The 27,461-nt window shown below is 32.3% G+C and overlaps 1 protein-coding gene across 14 annotated transcripts in view; it reads right to left on the bottom strand.

Moving 5' to 3' along the window:
• Window positions 1-684: 684 nt before the first annotated feature.
• The window catches only part of LOC118200022 (uncharacterized), a 97,846-nt gene continuing 71,069 nt past the window's right edge, over window positions 685-27,461 (bottom strand). For all 14 annotated transcript variants that reach the window (XM_035371937.2, XM_085810726.1, XM_085810725.1 and 11 more), the window contains 6 exons: window positions 19,630-19,852; window positions 14,295-14,474; window positions 7,680-7,802; window positions 7,553-7,601; window positions 4,027-4,191; window positions 685-832 (listed from right to left, as the gene is read on the bottom strand). In XM_035371937.2, the coding sequence (XP_035227828.1) occupies window positions 795-832; window positions 4,027-4,191; window positions 7,553-7,601; window positions 7,680-7,802; window positions 14,295-14,474; window positions 19,630-19,852 (778 nt within the window). In that variant the 3' untranslated portion in view covers window positions 685-794. The remainder of the gene's footprint in view (window positions 833-4,026; window positions 4,192-7,552; window positions 7,602-7,679; window positions 7,803-14,294; window positions 14,475-19,629; window positions 19,853-27,461) is intronic.

Genomic DNA, 27,461 nt, shown 5'->3' with positions numbered 1-27,461 from the left:
CCATAATGCATTGAAAGAGTAAGCAGAATATAGGAATTTCCTGCAGATGTCACTATGGCTTGAATTGCTGTCCCTCAGCCTAACATGTAAATTTCACAGCATGGTAAGGATGATGTCATGCACATTTCACTTATTGTGAAGAATCATTACTTATCAGTTCCATTATTGCCATATAAAAGGAGTATAAAATAGCATAAAATTAAATTACAAATCATTCATGATCAGGACAAAAATTAACATGTTGATTTAAATATGCTGAAACATGTATCCGAAAACAGGCAAATAAGTGTCTCCATGAGAAAGATGGACACTTTTAACAGATTATGTGATAATAAATAATTCTTCTAATATTAATAATCATATTTTAATCATAGTTTTGTTATTGTTTCATTATTTAGGTAAAAAAAAATTACACATTTAAAATATGGAAATCTCACTAAAATCTCCACATAAGATTAAAGATTAAAATGAAAATTCTGAATATTTTTTTTTAATTTTACACATATTTCAAAAAGTTATTATTAAATATATAGTGTGGAAACACCTGCCTTTTCTTTTCTTTTTTAATGGAGAGATAAAAAAAAGGGTTATCCAAAACTGCTCTATCCCAGTTTAAGTAAAACAGTTGTTCCATATTTTCATGAAATTTTTTATATTATGGAACATATATGAAATCATGAGACATTTAATGAATATATTAAAAATTTATTTAAATTTACATAGTAATTCACAATGAAATAAATACAAAAAATAGTTTGGCGTTTTCTATGTACATTTACAAATAATGTTGGCTGTCACCTCTTCCTTCCACCAACAAAAGCATTTAGAATACCTAAAATGATAATATACCAAATAAATATATGAGCAAATCTAATTTTCCTTTTAAATGCATAAAGTACTTAAAAGCAACAGTTTGAAAACTTCAGTTTTTTAATACAGTTATGATTCTTTCATGAATGCAGTTTTATTTACATACAAGTAATTGAATTCATAAGTAAAATTTATTACTTTGCATATTCAAGTGTTATAAACTACTGCACAAGAAACTCCTACATAAAAGAAAATAATGACTTGATATTACTGTTTTATTATAAAAGCTATGATTGTAGTTATTTAAGTGATTTCTTCATTTTCCTTCAGGCTAATACTCATTAATCAAACTGTATTTATCTTTTGTTAAAATAAACTAAAAGAGCCTTACCTTGACTTAAAAGTATTTAAATAAGCATTTAGTTACTGACAAATTAAGTATCGTAATAAATCCAATTAACTGTATTAAATGGCATAACAGAAAAATATTTACTTATAAATATGTGATATGTAACATTTTAAGATCTTTTACGTAACATATTTGGAAACTAAGTACCGTTTCATTCTAGCGCCGTCACAGCACTGTGGTAGGCGTCCCACGCATGCGCATTAGTCTTTCTTGTTCACTGACTTTCAATTGTCGCTATTTTGGTTGCTCTATGTTGTGTTTTCAGTTTGCTGTGCACATTCAAAATGTTTAAGACAATTAGTTCTCCCGCTGACTGTGAGATTCATGCCGTGATTAAATTTTTGAACGCGAGAAATGTTAAACCGGCCGAAATTTATCGTCAAGTGACAGAAGTTTACGGTGAATACGTGATAAGTGATGGAATTGTGAGAAAGTGGGTAAGAATGTTTAATGCAGGTCGAACAAATGTCCACGGCGAGGCTCGGAGTGGTCGGCCTCCTGTTGTCACCGATGATTTGGTAAGGAAAGTTGATGAAGCAATTCACGAGAACAGACGCTTCACAATGACAACTCTTTCAGAGGCATTTCCACAAATTTCACGTACTGTTTTGTTTGAAATTGTGTCTGACCGCTTGAATTATCGCAAACTGTGTTCCCGATGGGTTCCAAAAACGCTCACTGATGTTCACAAAACAAAGCGACTTGGTAGTGCCCTGACATTTCTCACGCGGTACAGTGATGAGGGAGAAATCTTTTTAAACCAAATTATAACAGGTGATGAAACTTGGGTGTGTCATTTCACACCAGAATCGAAACAACAATCGATGGAGTGGAGACACACTCATTCTCCGAAAAAACAAAAGTTCAAAGTGACAATGTCATCACAAAAAATCATGTGCACTGTCTTCTGGGATAGGATGCTTACTGAATTTCTTCCCAGAGGTGAAACCATTAATGCGGCATAATATTGTGAGACTTAAACAAAACTAAGGTGTGAGATTCAAAACAAACGAAGAGGAATGCTCAGTAAAGGAATTGTGTTGCTCCATGACAATGCTTGGCCCCATACTGCTGGTGTCACTCAATCGTTAATTCGACAGTTTCATTGGGAGCAGTTCGATCACCCGCCGTACAGTCCAGACTTGGCGCCGTCCGACTATCACTTTTTCCTGCACATGAAGCGCGAGCTTGGTGGCAATCGCTTTGGATCTGATGATGACACGAAAAGTGCTGTGGAGTCGTAATTATCGAAACTGGTGGGAAGTTTCTATGACGATGGTATACAAAAAAATGGTCACCCGCTATGACAAGTGTTTGATCACTGGCAGAAACTATGTTGAAAAATAGTTTAAGACATGTATTTTCATGTCAAAATAAAATTGGATTTGAAAAAATTGTTTTACTTTTTTTTTTTTTCCAAAATGGTACTTTGTTTCCGAATACGCCTCGTAAGAAACTTAACTCGCATAGGCCATATTTTTAAATATGTAATTAAATCTCTAAACTTATTTTCCTTTCTCAAATAAGATTGATTTCCTTTTTGTTGAAATGCTAAAATTCAAACTATTTTTTTATATAACACAATAAACTTTTATATGGTCTCCAAGAAGATACTTTTGACCTTTTTTAGCAAGTGATGATGGTTTAATCTTAGAACTTTGATATTTTCCTCCACAGCAGCTTCTGCATATTATAACTGGATTTTTTAAAATGGTCTTCACACAATAGGTCTTTGATCAATCATTCACAAAAATTTTTTGTCACAATCTTGTTGAAACACCTTGAATATGTTTGTACACCTATACAAAAAAATGTAAGTGATACTGAATTTATTTATTTATTCATTATTTTTTTACAGGTAATTTCTAGCAGTCTCACTAGAATTCAGTTTTTAGTTTTCCTGTCTTTCCGTGATTAAATGAAATAATGTTCTGAGCAAGCACCATGAGCTAGTTATCAAATTAAATATGAGTAAATAAATATTTTACTGCTTTATAATAAAATACAATGAAATAGATAAAACAATATAAAAACTTATCTTACTCATTGCTGTAAAGAAAATAAAAGAAATACGGAACATGCATCTAAACCATTCAAAAAATAAGTAAGGCTTTTAAAAAATATAAAATTCTGAGAAAAACTGTTCAACTGCAAATAAATTTAAACAATAATACTTCATTCATAACAAATATTTTGCTTAATAATTTCATATTAAATACTTTAACAGTATTCTGACTTCTAAGTTGTATTATTAATATTTCAGGGCAATTCCATTTCTACAGAAAGGAGTAATAGTGCAGTTGATTTTCTAATATTTAAGCTGAGTAAAATATGTTGTGGAAGAAAAACAAAAACTTGCAGAAATTCTTTATTTGCCCTTTCTTAAATACATTTTTTAAAGTTATTAAAGATGTTAACTTTTTATTATCTGAGAAGACTGATATCTTCTTTTTAACTTCCTTGGATTTTAGAAAAAAGATGCAAATTTTCATTGACCCTTTTTCATTTTCCTGACTTTCCCCAGGATTGACCAGGTATATGAGAACCCTACATATAACACAGAAACTTCAGCTTTCAAATATATCTGTATCATGTATTATTAAGCTTAGTAAAAAGGCTAGCAGAAAACTTTTTCTTCTTAATAACTAGTCTAATGAAGTTTCTGATCCTAGTATCATATTTTTTACAAGTATATTTTATCAATAAAGACTTAATTGAAGTTATCGCAAAGATCTATAATTAATAAGTATGACAAAAATTGCTTCCCTAGTAATCGAAATTATGACACAGACCAATAAAATGATTACCTTTTCTGACACTGCTGCAGTTTTTGTCTTTACTTGGCACCAATGAGGTAACAATAGGAAATAATGTTAAAGGTTTATCTTCTTCATCTAATTTTCTTACCATATGGGGAGAAAAACTCAAATTGCTCTGGAAATTCAAGGCAGGATTCTCTTGAATGGATTCCTCTATAAATATAAAATGATTATAACAGCAAAAATTTGAAAAAAGCAGATTGCAATTTATGAATTAAAAGCTTTCATAGATATTATTAAATAATACATTTATTACTAGAATTATGCTATAATTGTGCATAATTTGATTTGAGATAAAGAAGAATATAAAAGCCTATCATTTTAAATTCATAAAATAGTTTAATAGCTCAATTGTAATATTACATTTTGCTGCATAATGGTCAATTTGTACTCAATCTCCCATAACAGATTGGGAATAGAAAACTTATTATTGCAGATCTATCTGGTTGTAATGAAAGTTTTCCGCCAAAAAACATTTTTTAATAAAGTTAGAAAAAAATACATGAAAGGAGTACCTTTAGTGTGGCCCAAATCACCACCCAAATCTATGATTTTCCGCCAACTCTTAGGTAATTTTCAAAGCCTTCGGCCCAGAAACTTGGTGGCCACGAGTCCAAAAACAGATCAACCTCATTTTGGACATCCTGTGCCAAATGGAAGATAGCACCAGCAAGATATAGCTGCAGGTGTGAAAAAGGTAGAAGTCCGAAGAAGCGATGTCTGGACTATATGGTGTGGCAAAAGATCCCATTTGAGTCCATACAGAATCCAGCCAGTGAATGCAGACACATGTGGTCTTGCATTATCTTTTTGTGCCAGAACACAGTTAATTTACTAAAATTCAGGATGACAAAAACTTACTATCAGATTCCAAATTGTGCAAGTTATTTGCACCAAAACAACCATTTTTTTAACAGTTCTTCCCAACCTTTTATAGTTTTATTATAAGTGTAAGCTAAAAGAAGAGGATAATTCAAATATGCTGCTAAAATCCCTCAGAATTATCTTATGAACTCCAAGGCATGCTTCTGATAATGACAGAAAGTCACTGAGCTGGCAATAAGTCCTCTCTCTTAATGTCTGACATATTTTTCAATGCATTTGTCCAATAATCCACTTGATGTGATATCTCAACATCTATACACTCAATACAATATCTCAAACACGTACAAATTACAAGCACGGGTTTAAGGAAAAGCAGCACCTGTGCATCTATCAGGGCTTGCTAACTGCTAAACTTCCATCCCAGACAGAATTCCAATGGATAACATCTACGGTGGGAAGCGTTCTGAGGTCTCTTACCAACCAACCTCTTAAGAGGATTTCAGCTCACCATATATTTCAAGTCCTATTTGCCACATAAATGCTATACATTTATAAACATGCTATACATTTATAAACACCATGCCTTCTCAGGATTCAGTCAGGTTTGAATCCCACAAACGTGCTCGCTGCATGGGTGTTTTCATGATTTCCCCTATATGTAAAGTGTATACGAGCCAGTTTCCATTAGAAAGTCCTTCAGGAAGGCATCCTTCCCCTTAGTATCTCCGGGATTAGAATCTAGGCCCTTTGGTACGGCAGTCAGAAGCACTAACCACTATCCCATCTAAGTAGCACATACAAATTACAATTATACAAATAAACTAATTAAACATGTAAATGCACACTAATTAAAACCAGCATAAAATACAATTATGTTTGTGAGAACTGCAACACCAACAGATTGGAAATAAATTTAAGATATGTATTACTAATGGTAATGCAACTATTCTATTGGTATAAAGTCAACATTTTGTGAAGCTGCTACCAGCGGGGGAAAAAAAGCTTTTGTATATCAGGGCTTCAAATCAAAGAGCCAACTCATGTGTTCCTGAGGTACAACCAAGGCCTCCCAAAGTCTTTGATCCAACTCCATATTCACTGGTACTGACTAAGGAAAGTACAGCATAAACTTGTCATATGTTCAATAGGCAATATATCTCGTGAAAGAGTAGGCCACAAAAGAAGCAGTATCTGCTATACCAGTGGTTCTCAACTTTTTTTGTCCCATGTACCCCTTTCACCATTGCTATGAAATCATTCCACCCTTCCTTCCCTAAACTTAAAAAATACATATACATTTATTTAGATTTAGATTATTTTTAAGAGTGCAACAGAAAGCAGGTAGAGTCAGGCTGATGCATTCTTCCTTTAAGCTATGAAAGCTGATAACCCCTATGCTATATTGTGAAGAAGATTTTGGATTTTCCAGACAGAGTGTAGTCAGGTATCAGCTTGTTGCAATATAGTGCCAAGAGTGTGTTGAAATAAGGGTATGACCTCAGCCTCTTCAGCTTTCCTGCAAAGAATGGTTGTTGAAAATAACTGTAGTTTATGGCAGGAAGGATCACATGCAATGTGACTCCATACCTACTGTTCATCCAGTATGACAATCTAACAAGTTAAATGGAAAAGGATGTACCACAGTAGTGTCTAATGTACACGTAATCACGACTATACTCTTGTATTAAAGCAACACTCATCAGAAAACAATGCTAATGTATTCAATATAGCCTGAGACATGTATGGTTATAGTCAAGGAAATCTTCCATAAAAGAATGTTTGCATGCTATTTCATGGTTCACAGCCAAAATTTTGCTCCTCTGATTCTCTCATTTCACTGCTTCCACATTCACTTTCAAGGCAAGATATTCCACACAAGTAGCAACTTTGTTTCTCTATCATTTACTATTTGAAAACAGTTTACTTATGGTTTGGTTAAGAAATAAGTGAAACAGAAGAACATTACATATAACTGTAATAGAATATCATATCATTAGATGCTTGATTTCTTAAATTTTCTTTAACTTTCTGTTTTGAATTGCAAATAAAATTTTGTACATAATATAAATTACTTCTTGTTTATTTATTAGTGAACTGAATCTTCTTTCTCCTTTGGCCTGCTTTATTCTTGACATCCTTCTTATATATATATAAGAAGACACAGAAACCTCAAACAAATGTAACAATAATTTAGGATTAATTCAGATTTGAAGACACAATATAATAGTTCTTATAACAGTAAAGTTTAAAAGCTACTAGAAACTTAATTTATAAAAATTACGTTCATTTTCTTACCTATCTACTAGTTTGTTACTTTAAAATAGGAAATTTAAAGTTATTTTTTGCTGTCTGATTGTTTGATTTGACTCATAATCTTAGGAACAGCAACTGCAGAAAAAACATTCTCACATTATTTTCAATAACAACATGCTGTTATTTGGAATTAAACCTGTAAAACACAGCTATATATGGAATTATAAAAAAGAAAATTATAATCATGTATAAAAAACAGTGTGTGTGTGCATATATTAAGAGCATTAAATTATTTAAAACTTTAGAAATTTATTTAGTGAATTTAAAAAATACAGTTCATATGCTCTGATAATAAGAATTATGTTGGTTACTGAACATTAAAATTTTAATAAAACACCATTAATTAAGTAAAAGTGTTAAATTGTTTTGAACTCACTGTTAATTACAGAAGCATCTTCATGAGAAATTCTGCGACTTTTCACTCCCTGCAAATCATAAATCAGAACTTTATTATACACCATCTGAACAGAAATAATTTTAAAATATTTTAAAATCAGACTTACTTTTTTAGATGTGGAAGTATTTGGTCTAGAAATAGGACATCCCTGCATATATAGATCAGGCCCAGTATCTTTAATTTTTTCATTTTTTACATCATTTCCATAACATGTGAATACATCTTTATGCTGGAAAAGCAAATTAAGTAACACATTAATATATATATTGGCCATCAAAATTAAGGATAATGAGAAAAAATATGCTCACTAAGTTAATGTTGTAACCAATGCCCAATGCTGTAATTATTTATGTTAATTAACACAAAACTGAAGACAAAATTGCACTTCCGTGCATACGTTATAGCTGGAAATATGCATGCAAATTTGGTGACTGATATTGTGGTGTGTAATGGACGCATGTCGGAATTCCAATCTGTAGTGTTACTTAAAGCGAATGCGATTTCTGACAGTGATTACTATTCAGTAGTTATGGCTCAAAGGCATCATGTAAAATGAAGGTTCAAAGTGATGAAAATTGGTAGAATTGAGGAAGGTCAAACATAAATGGAGGTCTCCAGATTAGAATATCCCTCAAAGTGTCATATCAAGAGTTTGGAGCTGCTTTTTAAGCACTGGATTAGTTAATAGACAGCCTGGTCAAGGGTGAAAAAGAGCAACAACTGCAACAGAAGTTAATTTTCTGTCATTGTGGGCTTGAAGAAACCACAAAGCGACTACAAGAGATCTGGTTTTAAACTTTCAGGCAGCCATAGGAACACAAATTAGCCGTTCTACTGCTGCACGAAGGTTTAACGATGTTGGACTGTATGAAAGAAAAAAAAAAAAAAAAAAAATGGTTTGTGTTCCACTCACTCCAATTTCCAGAGGGGTTTGCTTAAACTGGTGCCATTGTCATGGTCAATGGATCCAAGACGACTGGGCCCACGTATTGTTTACTGGTGAATCCAGATATAGTCTGAACAATGATTCTAGATGTGTTTAGATCTGGAGAGAGGAAAGACCATGCAACTTGTCTTCTGTTGTCAATGAAATATCCCCTTTCCGTGACCATGGTTTAATGAATTGGGGGAGGAGTCATTACAAATGGCTATACTGAGCTGTATACCTTTCAAAGAGGTTCTGTACCCAGCCGGAGATATGTGGACGAGGTATTGGAACCCCTAGTCAGATTGTTTAGGGATGCTGTAGGCCCAAAGTTTTTGCTAATGGATGTCATGCTTGGCCTCATCAAGCATATGTGGTATCAGAATACTTACAAACAGAAGATATTACTGGAGTGGACTAGTCACTTTACTCATCTAGCTCATGGGATGCCTTAGGAGGCCGAATTTCAATCTACCATATTCCTCCCTGGACCCTCCAGGAGCTAAAAAGGTACACTTTTAGAAGAATGTCGTGCAATTCCACAACACTTGATCAACAGTTTGGTAAGGTCTATGAAATCAAGATGGTTCAAGGTGGTATGCATATCTGTCTGAGGTGACCATACACCGTATTAAAGAAATTTTTTTCTACGAGGAGGTGACTTAATTTTTCCATCATTCTCCAATTTCCATACATTTGATTTTAATTTCAATATTTTGTGAATAATCAACCACCAAACATTGCAATTTATGTAAACTAATGCTTTAGTATGAATTTCTAGTAATAATTTTTCTTTAAGCATTAGTTACATTTTATTTCTGTCATTATCCCTTAATTTTGATACCAGTATGTGTGTGTGTATATATTATATATATATATATATATATAAGAAATATTAAAAGCACAAAGAAAAGTGCTTAGACCCATATTGAAGAAGAATTTTGACTGCATCGTATCTAAAGAACTTGGCAGTCGCGGCAGTTTTAATTCCATTTTTATTTGCAATTGATATTTGTAGCCACAATCACTTGGTACACCAGTCGTGCCTTTCCACGGAAGATTTACATTTTTGATATTGTTGAGATAGAAAGGAAGCCAGTGGAATTGCATCTTATCACAGTAAAGAGCAAAGCTGAAGTGCAAAGTTATGTAAGATGGGGACACAAAGAGAAAAATTTTGGTTTGCAATTTGGTGATTGGTCAAGAGGCACCTGCATTAAGGGTTACATAAGATCGCATGATTAATTTGAATGACGCATTTTAGACTTAAGTGCTATTTTTAGGATCAATAGATGAAGTTTCCAAATGAAATAGAAAATAAAAGAGGTTATAGTGAATTAAATTTAGAAGTTTGCTTTCATATTTTTTATCTTACTTGAAAATAAAAACAAATTTCATTTGAGAAATAAATGTGTGTGAAAACATTTTGGGCTGAAAAAAAAAAAAAAAAAAAAAAAAAAGTGAACTGCCTAAAAGTTGAACAGAATTGAAAAATATAATAATTGATGTAACAAATCTAAACACTTTAAGCAGACATCTTCAGAGGATATATACTTTAAAAGTTTTCTTTGCTACATCTAGAATTCCTATAAAGTGTTCCAATCATTCTTGATAGTTAAAACCATCCTAATATTCCATTTTAATTAAAAGTGCTTTTGGAAATCAAGAACAATAACCTTAGGCATTTTCAGAATTTTCAGCTTAAACGAACTAATTACATAAAATATGAACTAAGATCTAAAAAACTGAAAAGCAATTTAGCTAAATGGGAATTCTCAAGTTAGAATGAAATAATAACTAATAAAATATTAGTTATGACATAACAAATGACTTAAAGAATTTAGCTTAGAAAAAACTGTTTCTATGTTATTATACATGATTCTATGTCAATCCATATGGAAAAAGCTCACCAGCGGCCGAGCGGTAATGTCGCTGAACACTGGTAGTTCGGTCCGAGGTTCGAATCCCGCGAACGGGCTGGATGCATGGGTGTTTTCGTGGTTTTCCCCATGTGTAACGTGTATACGAGCCAGTTTCCCTTAGAAAGTCCTCCACGAAGGCATCCCTCCCCTTAGGCAGATAGCCCTAGTGTGCTTTGCCATAATTAAATACACCAACACAACAATATGGAAAAACTGGTAAAGAAATTCTACAGGGAATACAGAGTTAAAAACTTCTTAAATGATACTTACTAAGCAATAATACTTATTAAAATCATCATGATGGTTAAAATTTGCCAAAAGCATCAAAAGAAATAATTTACAGATTTTTATTATTAAGTATAATAAATTTATTAAGTGTATGCTTTCAGTTTGATATAACACTGCAGAAAAAGGCCTGTTTAACAAAGTGCATATAACTATAATTCCAACAATATTCAGTGGTTCAGGAATCAATATCAATAAATTATGGTACACATTAACACAAATACACTGACTGATTTTATCAGTTAATTAATTCCCGTAACAAGCTATGTTAACTGAAAACCATGTGAAATCTTAAAAAATTTTTTGGCCTCATAGCTAAAAACTATTTGATTTGAAACGCATATTAATAGGTTGGTAGTTAGATGGCAAAAGATAATCAGTTCATTAAAATTTTGAGTTGTAAGAAAATAAAACCCCTAAAATGAGTACAGTCAAAAGTCGTTAATACGGGCATCCATAATCCAGAATGATCTATAATCCGGACCTCAAAGCTAGAAACTTTCTGCGCATGCATAAATGCATAATGCATTTACGTATGCACGTTTAATGTATAACGGACGGTATATAGCTCAGCTAAAATTATCTAATTATCTATTTCAGTTAATGTTTCAGATTGCGTTGTTCCTTAATCTTCGAATTGGATCTGGCTTATTTTTCGCAGACCGTTAGAGCAATTTTATAAAAGTAAGCTTGAATTTTCGGTTATGTCAAAAAGAATTTCCGATTCTGGAGCTGCCAAAGGAACTACAAAGCCAAAGCATGTTTCGATGTCCATCAAACAAAAGGTTTTTATTTTATTCGGCTTATAATCCCTTATTAAATGTAGTATTTCATCTCGATGTACTCCGTCTTTGATATAATTTAAATCAAATTCCTCGTCATTATAAATATCATGAATGCACATCAAATAGTTTTTTGGTTGCAATTTTCTAATTTCGACTGTGTGTAATGTATGCTTTGTGCATGCGCGCGTTGAAAGAAATGTTTAATAAAGTAAACAAATAAATATTAAGCTTTTTTTTTTTTGTAAATTTTGATACCCTTTAGATCATAATTGCTCTTTATTTCATAAATTACGGTTTCATATTTTTAATTTTATAATTTCTGCATGCCATCTTACCAGATTTAAATTGATTATCTATAATCCGGAGTCGCCGAAGTCCCAACGAGTCCGGATTAAAGACTTTTGACTGTATATATATATATATTACTTACAAAATGAGGAAAATTTTATAAAAATATTCTCTTAGTGTCATGGAATTAAAATTTTCCTGGAAAAATTAAGCTTCATGAGACAGTGCAATAACAGGTCTGTGATGTCCTTAGATGACCGAGGCTGCACGCACGCTACATTGAAGGAAGCAGCGTGTGCTTTTAATGTACTATAGGACTGAACCTGTTGAACCTCCTTCATGCTGTGGATAAAGGCCTGTAAGTGTTCCCTTTGATGAGGAATTCCCAGTAAGCACAAGTCATAAGCTCATGTTAATTACATCCTTGCCCTTTGTACACACTGCCCGTTGCTACTACCAATGGAATGAATTAGTGAGGTCTTTGGATTGGCTCTCGAAGCAGCTTTCGGGTCATGTAGGAGTTCCGGAAGGATGACCAAACTAGATCATTTAGTGGAAGTAAAAGTTGTAACAAGGTTCCTGCGGAAAGATCATTACCGATGGTCAGATTTGTCTGGCAAGAAACACTGGTGAAACTTGGAAAGGGAGGCTCACCTTTCTCCCCTGTGCTGCACGCCACTGAGTGGCATGGAAGCACAGAAAAATTTTGAATGAAACTTTTGAAATCCCAAGTGGTCTCGTAGCTACATTGAGGTGCCTAGTATACATTTCCCGGTCACATTATAAGACAAGAGGGAGGATCAGACTTCAAGGTCTAATGCTAGGTTTAATGAGTATTGCCACAGAAGGTGGACCACCTCACAGGTGCTTGATTCCGGTGGGACCCTCTGAAAGAAGAGGTACGAGGAGCTCGCGACTTCAGTCGACTTCTAGAGGTCTTCCCATGAATTGAATCATCCCCGGCTTCCCTGAAAGGTTAGGTAATCTTTCACATATTTTGAATGCTTGCCTAACCACTGAAGTACAGAATTACAAGTCTGCTTAGCTTTGAGTTTATCTGAGGAAGATAGCTTGTCTTCCGATGCAGAGTCAGCTGCTTGCTTTACGCTATACATGTAGCTTTCAAGGACATTGCATGAAGCTACTCTCTCTCTCTGCTCTGCACGTTCTTTTTCATACTGCTTTGCCTCTTCCAGCATCCTCTCAATCTCCTCTTTCGACAGATGGCCCTTATCATTGGTGATGCAGATGCTCTATGATTTTCTAGAGCTCTCCTCCATCACAGAGATTTGTAAGATGCCATTTGCATCTAGATCGAAGGTTACTTCAATCTGGGGAACAACCCCTCTGAGCAGGGGGTATTTCTGGACAGCTGGAACCTCCCTAGGAAGTGATTGTCTTTTGACATCGCTCTTTCTCTTTCATAGACATGAATGCCAACAACTGGCTGGTTGTTGGAATAAGTTGTGAAAACGAGCAAAATTTTATAAATAAACATTCTCTTGGTGTCATAGAATTAAATTTTCCCGGAAAGATTAATACAAAGAAACTTCATTAAGAAAGAAGAAAAAAATCATGTATTTCTTTTGCTTTTATTTCAAAAAAAAATTCAGATTATTAAACTGACTTAGAAAGAATTTTTATGCAGAAATTCCGTATTTAAAAAGTTTTTATATTATAAATGTTACTACAATTTTCATTCTTCATAAAAAAATCAAATATTCACTCATGAATATTTGAAGAAATACTCTATTTTTCAAAAGAAATTTTTTTATTAAAAAAAAAAAAAAAAAAAAAAAAAGGCAAAATTTATGCAAGATGGTCCAAAAGTTCATAAGTGTTTTAATTTTTAATATCAAACAAATAAATCAGCAAATTGCAATGGAGAACACTCGCACACACACAGCTTCGCCCCCCCCCCCAAAAAAAAAGAAAGTAAATTTCATACTAGACAGAAAAAATAAATAATTACAATGTTTACCAAACTCCCTAATAGTAACAATTCCCCTAAATAGAATTTCTACAGTAATTCTGTGAGTTCATGTGCAGCTGGATTACTAACTCTACAAAAACAAACAACAATAAAAAATATATATATTGCTGATGTTACGTGCTTGCTTGTTGGGCTGAATGCAATCAAACTAGCTACAAAATGCAAAATTTTGAACAAATAAATTCTTGGTAATGTGACATAATTTAAAAATTATTTAAAGACCTAAATTCAAAATTTATATTGAAAAACAGCAGAAAATATACTCAAAGTAGGAATTTATCTTTAAAAAAATTTTTTAAATCTGCTGAGTTTCGCAGTGGTTTTGTGAGGGAAGTCAGGTAATCAGAAAGTACAAAATTTACGTATAAGAAAAAAAAATTACCCTTAAATTTGCTATGATGAAGTTTCTGAAAAATCAAAGCTTACTTTGTTTACATATGAAGATCAACCTTTAACTCTACTCGACAGTATAATTATAACACTCAAAAATACTACAAATCATACTACACAAGTTAGTACATACTATATTTGCATTTGTAGGAAGACTATTTGCAGAGTGAATTGGTGGGAGAAAACATTGTGACTTCTTTCCTATTGACATTTCACTTAATCTAGAGGACCACACAGTTTTAGAAGAAACTTCTTTTGCTTCTGGTTCAATGTGAAACCCCCTTAATACATCACTAGGATCTATATGATCTTCCTGTATTTAAAGAAAAACATTGGTAAGTATTTGAAAGAATATTATAATAAACAAATGAAATGTTAGCAGTTTAACAAACAACTGGAAATTGAGAATAATTTATATAGTTGTTTAATAATTTGGCCAATCATACATACTTCAAAGGAAAATTTCTGACTCTAAGTACTAAAGTTAATGTAAAATTTAAAACAATCTGATGCCACAATTGATGATTTTTTTATTAGATTTCATTCTACAAGACAAAAAATATGAGCATACATTGCAACTCATAATTTTAAAATTTGTGAGAATGATGGTCCATGATAAATATATTGGAAACAGCAATTCTTGCAACAGACATACTCAACACCTGTGATGAACTTTGGAACTTCTCATATCTTTCCATGTCTCTTACTATGAGGACTGTCTAGCTCAAAGTATGAATTTAAAACAATGCAATAGATAAAATGGTGCCGAAAACTGATAATCAATATCTTCTGAAAAACAGCCATGTTAATGTGTCCACATTTTAGATGTTGTAAGTGGGGTAAATCAAGTAGTAGTATTCATAGTCATAGTTATTACTATGTATTTTATGATGGTGCTGCAAGTCTTACATTTCCTTAATCTTTCCTCTTTAGAAGAAATTCAAAAATTTAGAAATATTCGAGATGCTTTAGCTTTCTATTAAGATGAATGTTCGATAGCTAAGCTTTTACTGCACATAAAGTATAAATTTGGAATACTACTAGTCTAAAACTTGATGTTCTAAAAAAGTAAGAGTTCTTCATCTAAAAATAAATTTTGATATTCACACATACATAAATTATTTTAACAACAATATCTGTAGTTTTATAAATATTAATACTAAATATAAAAGAATGAAGAGAACTATACAAGACTGGTAATTTTTCTGATGCACTGGCATCGAAGCATGCACAGCACTGCCTATAAAATAGATGATTCAAGTCGCATCTACTGAATATATCGTGTGATTCTTTGAGGTAAGATAACAAAATCGTCATTGCCAGAGAAGGGTTCCTGGTCTAAGTTTTTGTGAAAAAGGCTATTTGTGATTTTTCTCTAGAAACACCTAGCAATATTTTTAGCACCTTTTTGGTTATCAGATTTATCACCTATTTAAAAACAAAACTTCGTTAGATTTTAAATCAGTGTGGTATTATTTTTCATTAACTGGCATATTTACTATCAAAGCAAATATTTTCAGTCAAGAAAGAGTGTATTAATATTTAAGAGTTTAAAACAATAAAGGATATAAAACAGTGTACTTAAAATGCAAATATTTACCACTATACATATGATGTGACAATTTTTTTAAGTTTCTAGATATATACCAATGCATGAAGGTGAATTGAAAAGTAAGGTCATGATGTCATTTATTCAAAAACTTTATAAGAAGTACAGATAAAAACTAACTTTATTTCTCAACCCAGTTCTTTGGTCATTCAACAAAGATTTCACAAGCATCCTGATTATTGCAACTATGGATCTTTAAAAGCTATTTTTGCAGCTGAGAATGCTCTACTTCTTTTCTGTAGTTACAAATGCACTGCTTACTAGAATTTTTTTGGAGGGGTGGGGCACGGGAGGCTTGTATGTTTTGTATCATTTGCCTCTTTTTCTTGATACTTCATCAAAATTCTACGTATCTGAGAGACAAAAAAATCCCCCTTTTACTGCTTTACAGAATTTTCTTTGCAGAAGATAGAATTTGGTTACATTCTTCCTTCAGACCAGCTGATAGGCACAAATTTGAGATTAATCAAATAGGAACTCATTTCACAAGTAAACATAGAATAAGTTTTTCAATTCATGAAAGTTAGCTGAGTTCCTCCATACTCATAATTTCAAACCATGACAATACAGACCTTGATTTGTAAATAGGACATAATTATATTGATAAAGATATAGATCTATGCTGAAATATTTTCTTGGTGTAGGCAGCAAGAAATTAGCATGAATGTCGACACAAATTTAAGAGTTCATAATTTCGATCTTCAGGAACTGAAAGACCCCAAAAGGAAACTGGCTCGTATACACGTTAAACACGGGGAAAACCCCGAAAACGTCCATGCAGCCAGCCTGTTTGTGGGATTTGAACCTCGGACTGAACTACCAGTGTTCAGCGATTTTACCGCTCGGCCGCTGGTAGGCCTTTAACAGAAAAGAAAAATCAGGCATATAGCACTCACTTGGCTTTCTTTATGTTCTTAAAGACAGCAAGTCACTGAAGGTGTACAATATTCCATTTGTCGATATGATGCATATTTATTGCTATATAATAAAACTGAATAAAATTTGCCCCACTATAACATTTGTTGTCATGATATTTTGGTTACAGTCAGCTATTAACTTTCATAATTCATACGTTTCAGCTTGCACAAAACAGTCCAATAATACAGAATTGTTCCTGCACCTTCTTAACAATGCCTATGTTAACCCAGAAATTTATATAAGGTTTTACAGAAATCATCCAATTACAAAAGAAACAATCCCAGAATATAGTGCCACAACAACCAAACTTTATACAGTGCAGGATTTACGTATCAGCAACACAAGCTATAGCTTAGGGCCCTCCACTTTCTTGCCTCCCCCCCAAAAAAAAACAATTAATAGTATAAATATAGTATAACAGACTTAAAAAGGGTGCCATAGCTCAAATAGCTTAGGACCTTATCAAGTCTAAACCCAACCCTGACTTTATAGCAAAATTTAGCATTACTTACACTTGCCATGACTATCAAACTATTAGTGCATACAATATTTACTACTTTTATAATACATTTCTTCTGCCATATAGTACAATTAAATAAGCTTTGTACTATTATACTATCTATTGAGCACTATTTATCATGATTTCATGTATCCAACCTTTTACCTTCTATGGGCCCCACTGGAAGAAGATGAGATATTTTGGGCCATACAAATTAATTATTTCTAAAATCAGTGGCAGCTTGTGACCTCTTAAGTAGGTGAATCAGACAACTGCATAAGTTTCATTGAAAATTTTTGGATTTGCTCAGGTACAACCTTTGAAAGAAATTTTTGAATTTTACTTCTAAGAGAGAAATGTATCGGTTTGACCACATTAGCCCAAATTTGCTCAATGCTATATATGTTGCTCAAATTTGCTATATACAGTCAAAAGTCGTTAATCTGGACTCGTCGGGACTTCGGCGATTCCGGATTATAGATCATCAGTTTAAATCTCGTAAGATGGCATGCAGAAATTCTAAAATTAAAAATATGAAACCGTAATTTATGAAATAAAGAACAATTATTATCTTTAAAGGGTATCAAAATTTGCAAAAAGAAAAAGCTTAATATTTATTTGTTTACTTTATTAAACATTTCTTTCAATGTAAGTTGTTAAGTTTTGCTTCGTTTCATGTGATAATACTTTCTCTTTAATTCTATTGAACAGACATAATTTCTTGTTCAGTTACAAAGTTCCGCTGTTCAAGTCCTATAATTGCTGTGTCGAGAACACCGACTAATTTGTCAATCGAAATTTTTTCATTTTCAATAACCTCTGTCACTTTTCTTCGCTATCGGAAGCGAATTATAATGATGAGGAACTTGTTTTAAATCATATCAAAGAGGGAGCATATCGAGATGAAATACTACATTTGGTAAGGAATTATAAGCCAAATAAAATAAAAACATCTGCGCTGAAGATAAGGATAGTGCTGACAGATCAACTTCCAATTCATTACGCGGCCCGCGGAGCAGCGTGAAATTGATAAACAGATTTCGGATTTCAAAACATACTTTCGCTTTAGATCCTTTACATATTAACAAATATATATTGGAAATTCTATTTGATATAATCGAAAGTTTAAACTTACTTTTATAAAATTGCTCTTACAATCTGCAAAAAATAATAAGCCGGAACCAATTCGAAAATTAAGGAACAATGCAATCATCAACATTAACTGAAATAGATAATTATATAATTTTAGCTTATATGTCCATTATACATAAAATGTGCACGCGAAAACGTATTCTGCACTTGCGCACACTCACACGCGCAGTCGTAAAAGGTCTTACGCGCACGAGTAAACGCCTATGCGCATGTGTCAATGCGGCGCATGCGCAGAAAGTTTTTAGTTTTGAGGTCCGGATTATAGATCATTCCGAATTATGGGTGTCCGAATTAACGACTTTTGACTGTATATGAAAAAACATACATAGAACAATTTTAAGTGAAACAGTGATTCATTTGATTCAAAAAGTCAGCCACCACTTCCTAACACTAAGGATAGATAATTGGGGGGAAGGAATGTTAAAACACATTTAAGTAATTTATACTCTATTAATTTATATTTTTTTAATATAATGCCAGCAACAGTGAATTACTATGACACAATATTTCACATTTTATACAATATATTTATTTCATTACAAATTTTGTTTATAATTATAAAGGTAACAAGAAATCATGCAGTTAATGTGATATTTACCCTTGAATTTGAGAAAATGATGCATAAATATCTGGTTCATTTTAAGTGGTTGACATTCTCAGGGTATTTTCTACGTATTTATCTGATATTCTTTTTCTAATTTTTTTCTTAATGTGCTTCCCTCTTGAAAATAGTTGATCACAAATCTACATGCTGCCAAATTATGATGACATAAATAATGCATGACATTACAGTGAGACATTTGTCTCTGGGTCAATAATCACTTTGTGCACAGGTCCAAAGAAGATATGACTACACTCAAAACGCATTTTATTTTGCTTTAACTCAGACTATCAAATAACCTGTTCATCCACACTGAATCATCGAAACCTGATTGCAACAGTAATATGTATCATCGGAGTAAGGTTTCGACATTTCTTTTGTGCTTTGCAGGTATCAGTGTGGACTTCTTGGTCTACACTGGTACCTGCTTTGGGCAGCCCAAAAGCCATGGTTTGGACATAGTGGTATATGGCAACCAAAGACAATGCAACATTCTAAGTCAATCAGACCTGTGCAACTCAGTTTGAAGTAACAAATACTGACTTACACTGTCAAGACAAAGAGTAATATTTACAACACAGTTCATGCTGCCTCCGGCATCAAGAACAGAAACTTCTATTTCTAAGATTTACCTCAATACATCTAGCCACCAAGTAATATATGTGAAAGATTTTTTAAGTTTTACTTACCTCTAATACAGGCAGAAACAAGTTAAAGCTACCATTATCTTTCTCTTCTTTTTTCACTTTTGTGAGTATCAATTTTTCCTGCCTAGAATCCGAGCTTTGAAATTTATGTTGGAAAATTAATTCAGATTCTTTCGAACTTTCATTTTTGTCATTAAGATTCGGGACATCATGAAACCGATACAGCAAGGATATTTCAGAGTTTGGTCTTGTTATCCTGTGATTTCTAGAATTATTAATTTAAACAATTTTTAATAAAAAATTAAATCTAATCTACACACAGTAAGCATGCACAGCACACACACACATATGTATGTAAAAAACAAGCTTAAACAATGAATATGATATTAGAGGCTATCAAAATGAAAAATTTAAAAAAATGATTCTGCACTGAATAATGCATAACATATGGTGTTAGAACAATTTTCAATAGCAGTTACAACAACAAATTACAATAATGCTCCAATTGATCATAAAATTATTATATGAATAGCTATTACATATATTTTAAATGATTTCAATTACACACATCATTAAAAATAAAATAAGGATTTAATTTATCAAGATGTGCTTTTTTGCTTCTAAATCACTCAGTATGTTAAATAAAGTAATGCAATTTAGAAAAGAAATTATGATATGTAAGTGATACGTCAAGTTGAAAGACAGCACTCTGGAAAGTCACTCTTTGCCAAGCAGTATGGCAGAAAAGCTAAAGAGCTTATGTTTTGCATAATATTAGGTCATCTGAAAAGTTCTGAGTTTTTGATAATAAAAAAAAAAAAAAAAAAAAAAAAAAAGGAAGCAGTATAAAAACATAAGAAACTTCCATTCAATCACATAAGTATGATTTTGTTCCATGACATTTTGCCATCTCTCAGGCAGCTGTAAAATTCCTTTTTACTTCCTTGTATGAAGTAAAAAGGAAGTATTGTAATCGCAAAAAGTTTCAGGCAGCATATTTCCACCAAAATATCCCATTTTGACCTCTTTCAAATGCAATTTAACGATGTATTTCCGTGATATATGTACGTAAGGACAGAATAAAACACTCTTTTCCTCCAAAAAAATTATAAAACTGCTTTAAAATGAATTCTGAAGAGAATTTTTTGTGGTGTCTGTACGAACGTATGTGCGTGCGTGCGTACGTACGTATCTTGCATAACTCAAAAACGAGTAGCCTCAGAACGTTGAAATTTTGTATATAGGACAGCTATAACATGTAGATGTACACCTCGTATTTTGGTTGCAATCGGCCGCATCAAACATATATAAATATATTTATATATATATCCACTCTGTTACCCGGCTCAGTGATCTCAGTTTCTTTACTCTTATATGTTTGTAAATTGTACATTTTTTGCTTTAAAAATGATTGAATTATGTTGTTCTTATCTTCCAGTTAAGGTTCTTATGCCTTTAGTAAATCTGTATGCAATATGTTTAGAATTATGAACAATTTTAAAGTTGTTTAAGTGCCGCTAAGCCTTTTTTTATGGCGGCCATCGATTGTTTACATTTGAAACAGGAGGATAGCGGATTTGTTGCCAATTTAGAGACACTTAGTTTCGCAACAACAAAGATAACACCTTCATTTATTATTTACATCATGCTTAATCCATTTTGGAATTTTTTCGAGGAAATAAGCATTTAAGATTTACTTCGTAATTTTTAATACAGATATTTTGAGTTTTTAAATATTTTTGCCTTGTCGCGAAGTGAAAACTGAATTAATTGAATGAGAAATACTCAATAGTCTGTGAAAAACTGTCTTTTATTTATTTATTTATTTATTTATTTTTTTTTTGTTTGTTTGCTTAATTTCTTTTATACATCATTCTAGGCTTATTATAGTATTTGAATAGAACATGTGGCAACAATTAGATAATTCTTTAAATGATATAAATTTTGTGCATTCTGAGTTATAATATGAACGAAATATAATACTGTTAGGTGAACCTAACACCAGAGTGTTGCTTTGGGAAACAAAGTGAATTTTAAAGAATGCATTTATTCTATTGTGATTTATGCGGTGTCGGCGAAGTAGCTTTAATTCAATCTAATAAGTTTAAATGAAATGCAAGAAAAATGTGTACAATTTAATATTCCACACAAGGAAGTCATGTGGTGTACACATCAGATTTTAAAGTCATAAAAAAGACATACTGGTATTCATAAAGAAGTTACCAATATGCTTGGGCACACAAAATATCTTGGCCATACTAACTTCATACTGAGGTCGACTCAGCCTTTCATCCCTTGATTTCTATCACTTGGGTCAATAAAATGAGTACCAAATTCGCTTGGGGACTAAACACTGGGGGTCCTGCAACAAGCTGACCACTTGTTCAGGGCATATGCTTACACACCCCGGGGCCCACGGTCAAGAAACCAGAATTCGGGTTTTGCAGGCCTTGGCCCACTAGGGCTGTTACACCATTGAATTTAATTTTTCTTTTTGCTTATCCTGTGATCTTTTTCTTATAATATTGTATAGCAGGGGTTGGCAACATGGCACCTGTGCTAAATTATTCTGCTTTGTATGTAGTTTTTGGTTAATGTTTATATAATATGTATTAAAATTATATATTTTTACATCTATGCATCAAACTGCCACTGTAATACATTGCCACTGCTTGAAACATTTCATTGTTGAGCGGAACCAACTAAAATCTGACCGACCTGACAGTGTGGTGTGGTTGATGCATTTAACTGTAACCTCTCTGACAACAACTTGCAATAATGTTTACAATCAAATTACAATAATTACAATTGCCAGTACGTGCAGACAAGAAGATTTGGATCAAAACAAGACATATGTCTACTTTTCTGTCTGTGAATGACATTTTTAATTAATTTGTAAACATACTCGGAATTTCCAACTTTTAGATAGACAGTGAAATGAATAATTACACGGTATATAGTGTGTCTGTAATCTATCATGCTTTCTTGTTAGAATTGTTTACTCTCTGATCATCCAGGATGTTTTCTTATAGATATCTCTCTTACAAACTGATGACGGTAACAACCCATGATGAACAAAGCTAAGCGAGCATGCACTTATAATTTTAATGAAGAATGGGAGCACTAGTTTTGCTTTATAAATCATAAAGACAAATATATATGCTTATTATACAACAAAAGTAGAGCAATTCCAAAGAAAAGAAACCTTGAGAAACATTTTAAAACAGTGCATATGAAGCTTGACTCAGAGTATCCTCAACTTTCTGAACTTCGAAGAAATAGAATTTTATCATTAAAGTCCTCAACTTTGAATTACTTTTACCAAACTGTTGGAAACATTAAAGGACACAACAATCATGTCGATTAAATTTTCGCATATACTTGGTAAGAAAAAAAAGCCATATAGAGTATAGGGACTGAGCAATAATAAAAGAAGCAATATTGGAATCTGCAGACGTACTTTTGTAGATTTTAAAATAAAAAAGAAATTGTCTCGGCCATAAATGCCATGCAGTTGACAGCTAAAACTGTTACAAGGAGAACTGAGACAATCACAGGGCACTTTGACACCCAATTGATAAAAGATATGAACAAATCTGCATTTTCTTTCCCCTTTACACCTGGATGATTTGAAAGTTACAGAACAACTGGCAATACCAGTCAATATGGACGTTGATGATTTTACCATAAAAGAAGAGTTTCTAAAAATTCTACTGCTTAAAGAGCATGCAGCATAAGCCATGACACAGAAGAATATCGGATTCATTGCTTTATGTCAAAACAATTCTTTTTTCATTAAAATTATTGCATATCACTGCATTATACACCAGCAACCATTTTGTGCAAAAATCATTGAATTCCAAGAGGTAATCGCTGTTGTTACAAAAATAATTAACTCAATAACGAAGACAAGTGAATTGCAACATACACTATTTAAACTGCTTTAGAAAATGATGAAGTTAAACAATTTACCGATCTTCTTTTGCACACTGAGGTTCATTGACAGAGCAAGGGACATATGCTTCAGCGATTTATCAGTTTGTTATGACAAATAAAAGAGATTCTAGCATCCCAAGGAAAACGCTAAGAACAGCTGAAAGACAAAAACTGATTGACAAATTTAGCTTTTTTGACCGATTTAACATTGGAATTTAATAAGCTAAATTTGAAATTACAGGGCAGGAATAATCACTTTGCTGATATAATCCACACTACCAATAGCTTCAAGACAGTGTTAGAATTGTATAGGTCTCATCTCTTAAGAAAACTGTTAACGCATATCTCTAATATAAAAAATACATTTTGTATATATATAATACCCGGTCATTTTTGTGAGACACTATATATAAATGATAATGGAATCTAGCTAAGTTCCAATATTTTTATCGAATTTCCTGCATTTCTTTTCTCAAAAAATGAAACTAATTTAAAAAAAAATCTGAAAGATTTGAGATTTCATATTACACCCAAAAGGTCTTTTTGTTAGCATTTTGTGTGTTACCTTTATTTATTAAATATCATGTTCTTTGCACTTAAACCATAAAATTCAATTCAACAGCAATATCACAAAATAATTAAAAAAAGAGCATATCTTTAGAATTTTTGATACAACAGTCTCGCGCACTCGAGATTTAAAAAAATATTTTTTTCCCGTATAGTGTTGCCAATTGTTCACTTTGAAATCGTTGTTTCTTAATTAAAAACTTATAAATGCTTTACAAAATATGAATAGATAATAAAACAACTTCCAAATTTGGGCTTCCAGATGCCCATATTCAGCTGGAGACATATATTTTTGAATAGCTTTAGGTACAGTTGTTTTATCACAATGAGAGAAACATACATATATTTATGCAGATTCTTCATTATTTAATTTCTTTAAATCTGATACAGGGCTCTAATATTTGGTGGCAACAATTTAAAAAGTCAGAAAGAAATATTAATACAGACTCATATCTTCAAACTGTGTCTGCATTTCAAATTGAATTTAATTCTATTAATTTGTTAATTTTTAAAATTTAGAGCCTATTTCAAAATTCTTTATAAATCCCTTTAATATTACAGATGGAGAAAACATGGCTACAGCAAATTTTAACTATTTTCACCTTAATAACATGGAAAACTTCGAAATATTAAGCTTGTAAAAGGGTGAAAATATAACGAATCTAATAAGATATTTTGGAGCTTGGTAAACAGAAATCAGTATCCAAAACTTACCGATTAGCACTTAGATAATTGTTTAAGAGCATGCAACTGAAATGATACTTTTGATTATAAAAAGTTAGTAGATGAATTACAAACACAAATTTGACACTGACTTAGCAAAAAAATTGTTTAAAGAGTATAAATTATAAATATTTGTTATTTAATTCAATAAAGTTATACATATTTTAGACAAAACTAGTTTGCAATATGATGTTTGATTATGAAACTTGAATGGGTGGCATCAGCTAAGAATTTAAAATTATATTTTTTGCCCTCGAGGACTAAAAGGTTGCCTGTTGTACAGTATCCACTTTTTATCTCCAGTAATAAGCCATTTCAAAAAAGGTTTCCCGTCTTTAATATAAAAAATCACATGCCAAAACTCAAACAAACATATTCCATATTCCATTCTGTTAAAATGTGGGTGTCCATATATACCCATTCTTCTTCAAATGATCATGTACTATACTTTTTAGAATATTTATTCTCCCTGGCAGCTCCTGAGCTACATAACTTAGATTTTCAGCAAAAGCTTCTCTTAATAGGTCTTTTTACAAGGAATTATTGTCCAGAGTAGGCATCATCTTCGAAGTTGAAATTTCAAAACTTAAACTTCTAAAACCACCTTTAAATGTCTTTGAAAACAGCACTTTTTTAATTTTTAGCACAAGTTTGAGCAGTATGACTAGCATTTTTCATTTTTTTAAACTAAAAGAGCATAATATGATGAAAATGAACTTTTGGGTTTTCCATTCTTAGCACTGGACTGAAACAAAAATTATACCACAACACATAATAGAATTATGCAATGAGAGCAGAAAAGACCATATTTAAACATCTGCTTCAATCAAGATCACTCCATATTAACAGTAACAAAATAATATAGGAAAAATGCTTCAATTTGGGGGGGGGAAACACACAACTCTTTAGATGACCAATTACTTAGCAAACTGTGTGAATGATAAATACATAGTATTATTATGCAATAAACCAAAATTTTTCCACAACTCCACTAAAGATGTTCCAAATGTGAAAAATGCTGAAAATCTACTATGATAAATGAAAATTTAACACTCAATATTTTAACTTTTTAAATAAATAAATAACTGTCAATGTTTTTTCATAATACATATTAAATTTGGACTATCTTTAAATATTATTAAAAGGAATATTTCTTGCTCATCTTATAATATTTAAGTATAAAATTAGCTTTAATTTCAGACCTATAACCTAACTAAAAGTCACATATATTATCAATTGCAAAGCAAAAATTAATTTTTAGCTTCTCCCCTCCCTCTCCTACACGTACAACAACAAGAACAAAAAAGATGAAGAAGAAATTTAAAGTATTGTGTGGGTAAGACGATATTGTGAAAAGTTTCTTAACACAGCTTTTTTGACATGAAACATGATGAGCTTAACAGGGACAGGACTTACTGTCAGCAACACCTAAGTTGCCCATGTACATGCGAACCATACTTATTTATGTGAAGTTATATAGCTGCTGTTATTTCCCATGCAACATTTCACTATGGGAGATCAATATACAAAAATATTCATGATGACCTATATAATGTAACTGGCAATTATATTTTTGCTCCATGCAACTTCACTTGAACTACTGTTTTCTTTCCAACGTTCTTCCTATAAATCTTTTTTAAAATATTTTTTAAACATGGAAGTCCTTTCATTATAAGAAGCTTTTAGCTAAGTAGAATGAGGAATATATTTCATCTTGCAATGCTGAGGTCACCAAAATGTTTTTTCCTTCTATTTACCATAGACTGCTTCCAGGTCATTCCTCTCAATTAATTTTAAAGTTTCACAGTTTTTAACTGACCCCGGTAAATTTGCAAATTACCTGTTTTGTTTTAGTCTGAGATCAAACAATTTATGTGAATGTTCAAAAAGAGAACCTCAGGATGTGGAGCATTTGATTTTCTCATGCCCTACATTTGATGGCCCTAGATTATGCTTGCAGAAGGATTTGAAAAGTGACTTGGTCAGTGAACTTATATGTTTTCATGAAGTCCAGACTGTTGTTTCTGCTTTTGTTTGTTTTATTTATGCATGTAGCTTTCAATGTTTTTGTTAACTTACTTCTGTAAGATCCGTGTTGTACATTTGTGATGCACAAAGAGTCTGTATGTTTTCGAATTAAAAAAAAAATCCAATAAAAAGTTAATACACTGACGGGGAAAAAATCCCAATAATATGGAAAAATTATTGTAGAGTAATGAAATTTGGACAATGCTAGTTAACTCTAGTTAACATTCTGTTTAATTGATTAAATTTTCAAGATCACAGGTTAAGCTCATGAAAATGCATTTCAAATGTGAAATACCGTTACATTAATAGCTTGTGTAACCTCCAGAATTTTGAATGCAAGCCTGCAAACATGCATGCATCATACAGCTTGTTGTACTTGTTGTTCCATGCTTGTTGTACTTGTTCTGTCAATACTGGGACAGTCAGTACTGGCTGTGGATGATGCTGGAGTTGTCCAATAATATCCCATACGTGCTCAATTGGAGACAAATCTGGTGATCTCGCAGACCAAGGTAACATGTCGACACTCTGTACAGCATGTTGTGTTACAACAGCGGTATAAGGACGAGCATTATCCTGTTGGAAAACTCCCCCTTGATGCTGTTCATGAATGGCAGCAC

Source organism: Stegodyphus dumicola, chromosome 2 (assembly GCF_044657685.1).
Source record: "Stegodyphus dumicola isolate Sdum_Otavi_A_Nest chromosome 2, ASM4465768v1".
Classification (NCBI taxonomy): Eukaryota; Metazoa; Arthropoda; class Arachnida; order Araneae; family Eresidae; genus Stegodyphus; species Stegodyphus dumicola.
This window is presented reverse-complemented; position numbering and strand designations above follow the sequence as displayed.